The sequence below is a fragment of the Sinocyclocheilus anshuiensis genome, unplaced genomic scaffold (genome assembly GCF_001515605.1).
Source record: "Sinocyclocheilus anshuiensis isolate Anshui unplaced genomic scaffold, SAMN03320099.WGS_v1.1 scaffold1010, whole genome shotgun sequence".
Taxonomy (NCBI): domain Eukaryota; kingdom Metazoa; phylum Chordata; class Actinopteri; order Cypriniformes; family Cyprinidae; genus Sinocyclocheilus; species Sinocyclocheilus anshuiensis.
In genome coordinates this window covers 301,631-303,579 of record NW_015537936.1, presented here as the reverse complement: position 1 = coordinate 303,579, position 1,949 = coordinate 301,631, and the positions used below count along the sequence as shown (strand labels likewise).

The following is a 1,949-nucleotide window of genomic DNA, read 5'->3' as shown; positions in this document are numbered from 1 at the left end:
TATATATATATATATATATATATATATAAACTTGGCAAATAACAAATAAATTAGAACTAAAAGTATGAAAAATAAAATTGCAATAAAAACAAAATAGATAAATAAATAAATAAATAAACACATCAAACTATAAATAAAAACTTCACAAAAGCACAAAGTCTGTTTTAAAAGGCATATTCCAGGATTTTTTAAACTTAATAACGGGTGTATTTCATGTTGTAGATTACCACAAACAATATATAATACACACACACACACACACACAGTAAACTAAAACTATTAAAATTGCTTTTGGTAATTGAAATTAAGCTGAAATAAAATAAAATATAAATATTAGATGAAGAACTTAAACTTCAAAACAATGTAAATGTTGCCTTGGCAACCAATTAAATTAAATACTTTGAAGTTGAAGTACTAAACCTAAACTGAAAAATAAATTAAAAGTTACTAAAACGGTTACTCATTAATAGAATTAAAACTGAAGTAAAAAGAAAGCATCAAATTAAAGAATATATATATAAAAAACTTCACAAAAGCATGTAACAAAATTACTAAAACCTAAAATAAAATAGAAAATATAATAATATAATATTAATTAATATAATATAGTATTATTTAGTCATTTAGCAGACACTTTTATCTAAAGTGACTAACAAATGAGGACAAAGGAAGCAATCAGAATCAACAAAAGAGCAATGATATACAAGTGCTATAACAAGTCTCAAGTTAGCCTAACGCAGTACACGTAGCAAGGTTATTTTTTATTATATAATAGAATAAAAGAAAACAGATAGTAAAAGAATAGAGAAAGCTAGTGTTATAGGTCTTTTTATTGTTTGTTTGTTTTTTTAAATTATATTTATATATGTGTTTAAATGCACTTATAAAACGAGCAGGCAAAACATCTGAGGGTTTATAGCTTATAGTTACACAGTAAAAAAAGAAACTGATGCTGTAAAATTGTACAGAATTCAAATACATTGAAGGATGTTGAAATTAGTGTCCCTGGTGAGATCTCTCCTGATCCCTGGAAATTCCCACATATACTGTAATCTCATCGTGCTCATTTATTATTAGTCTTAAACAGGAGAATTTGTCCTGTTAAGCAGGTGTGTTTAGGGTCGTCCGTCTCACCTGTTCTTCAGGCCCGGCACGGCTGCGATGCAGATGATGCGAGCGGAGCAGACGGCGATGCAGGCCTCCACCGTGGGCTCGTCCCGGATGTTCAGCAGACACACCTGACCCACGTACCCGTCGCTGTTACACACCCACACCTCATACGTGTTCTCTGGACAGCTGTGACTGGGGGATGCGCAGGAGAACTGCATCCCGCTGCGCGTCTTCATGATGGGAATGGCCTTCAGGAACTCAGGGTCCCACTGGTCTTTGTTCATGGCTGGACAAAACATGGAAAACAGGGTGCTTTTGATGAAAATGTAGGGATTGTCATCAATATATAGCATATTTGTCTTTTCTATTAATGTACACCCCATACAGGTGCATCTCAATAAATTAGAATGTCGTGGAAAAGTTCATTTATTTCAGTAATTCAACTCAAATTGTGAAACTCGTGTATTAAAATTTGAGTTGAATTACTGAAATAAATGAACTTTTCCACGACATTCTAATTTATTGAGATGCACCTGTATTTGTTGGGCTAATGTGAATATGAAGTATACATCATTAATATACTATATAAAGGATTTATTGGCTTTCTCATGAATGTAGGCACTATTTCTTGGGTGTTGTAAAGAATATTGTGCGGTATTGGCATTTGCATTGAATATATACAAAAATATATGCTGTATTTATTGGATTTTGCATGAATATAGGGAGTATTTCTTGGGCTATGCATAAATGTGACCCTGGAGCATAAAACCAGTCATAAGTAGCACAGGTATATTTTTAGCAATAGCCAACAATACATTGTATGGGTCAAAATGATTGAT

The 1,949-nt window shown here is 32.1% G+C and overlaps 1 protein-coding gene across 1 annotated transcript in view; it reads right to left on the bottom strand.

The window, feature by feature from the left end:
- LOC107658857 (rho guanine nucleotide exchange factor 17-like) overlaps positions 1 to 1,949 on the bottom strand; it is a 37,006-nt gene that overhangs the window by 9,149 nt on the left and 25,908 nt on the right. The window contains exon 12 of the mRNA XM_016447542.1: positions 1,135 to 1,396. Coding sequence (XP_016303028.1) covers positions 1,135 to 1,396 — 262 coding nt within the window. The remainder of the gene's footprint in view (positions 1 to 1,134; positions 1,397 to 1,949) is intronic.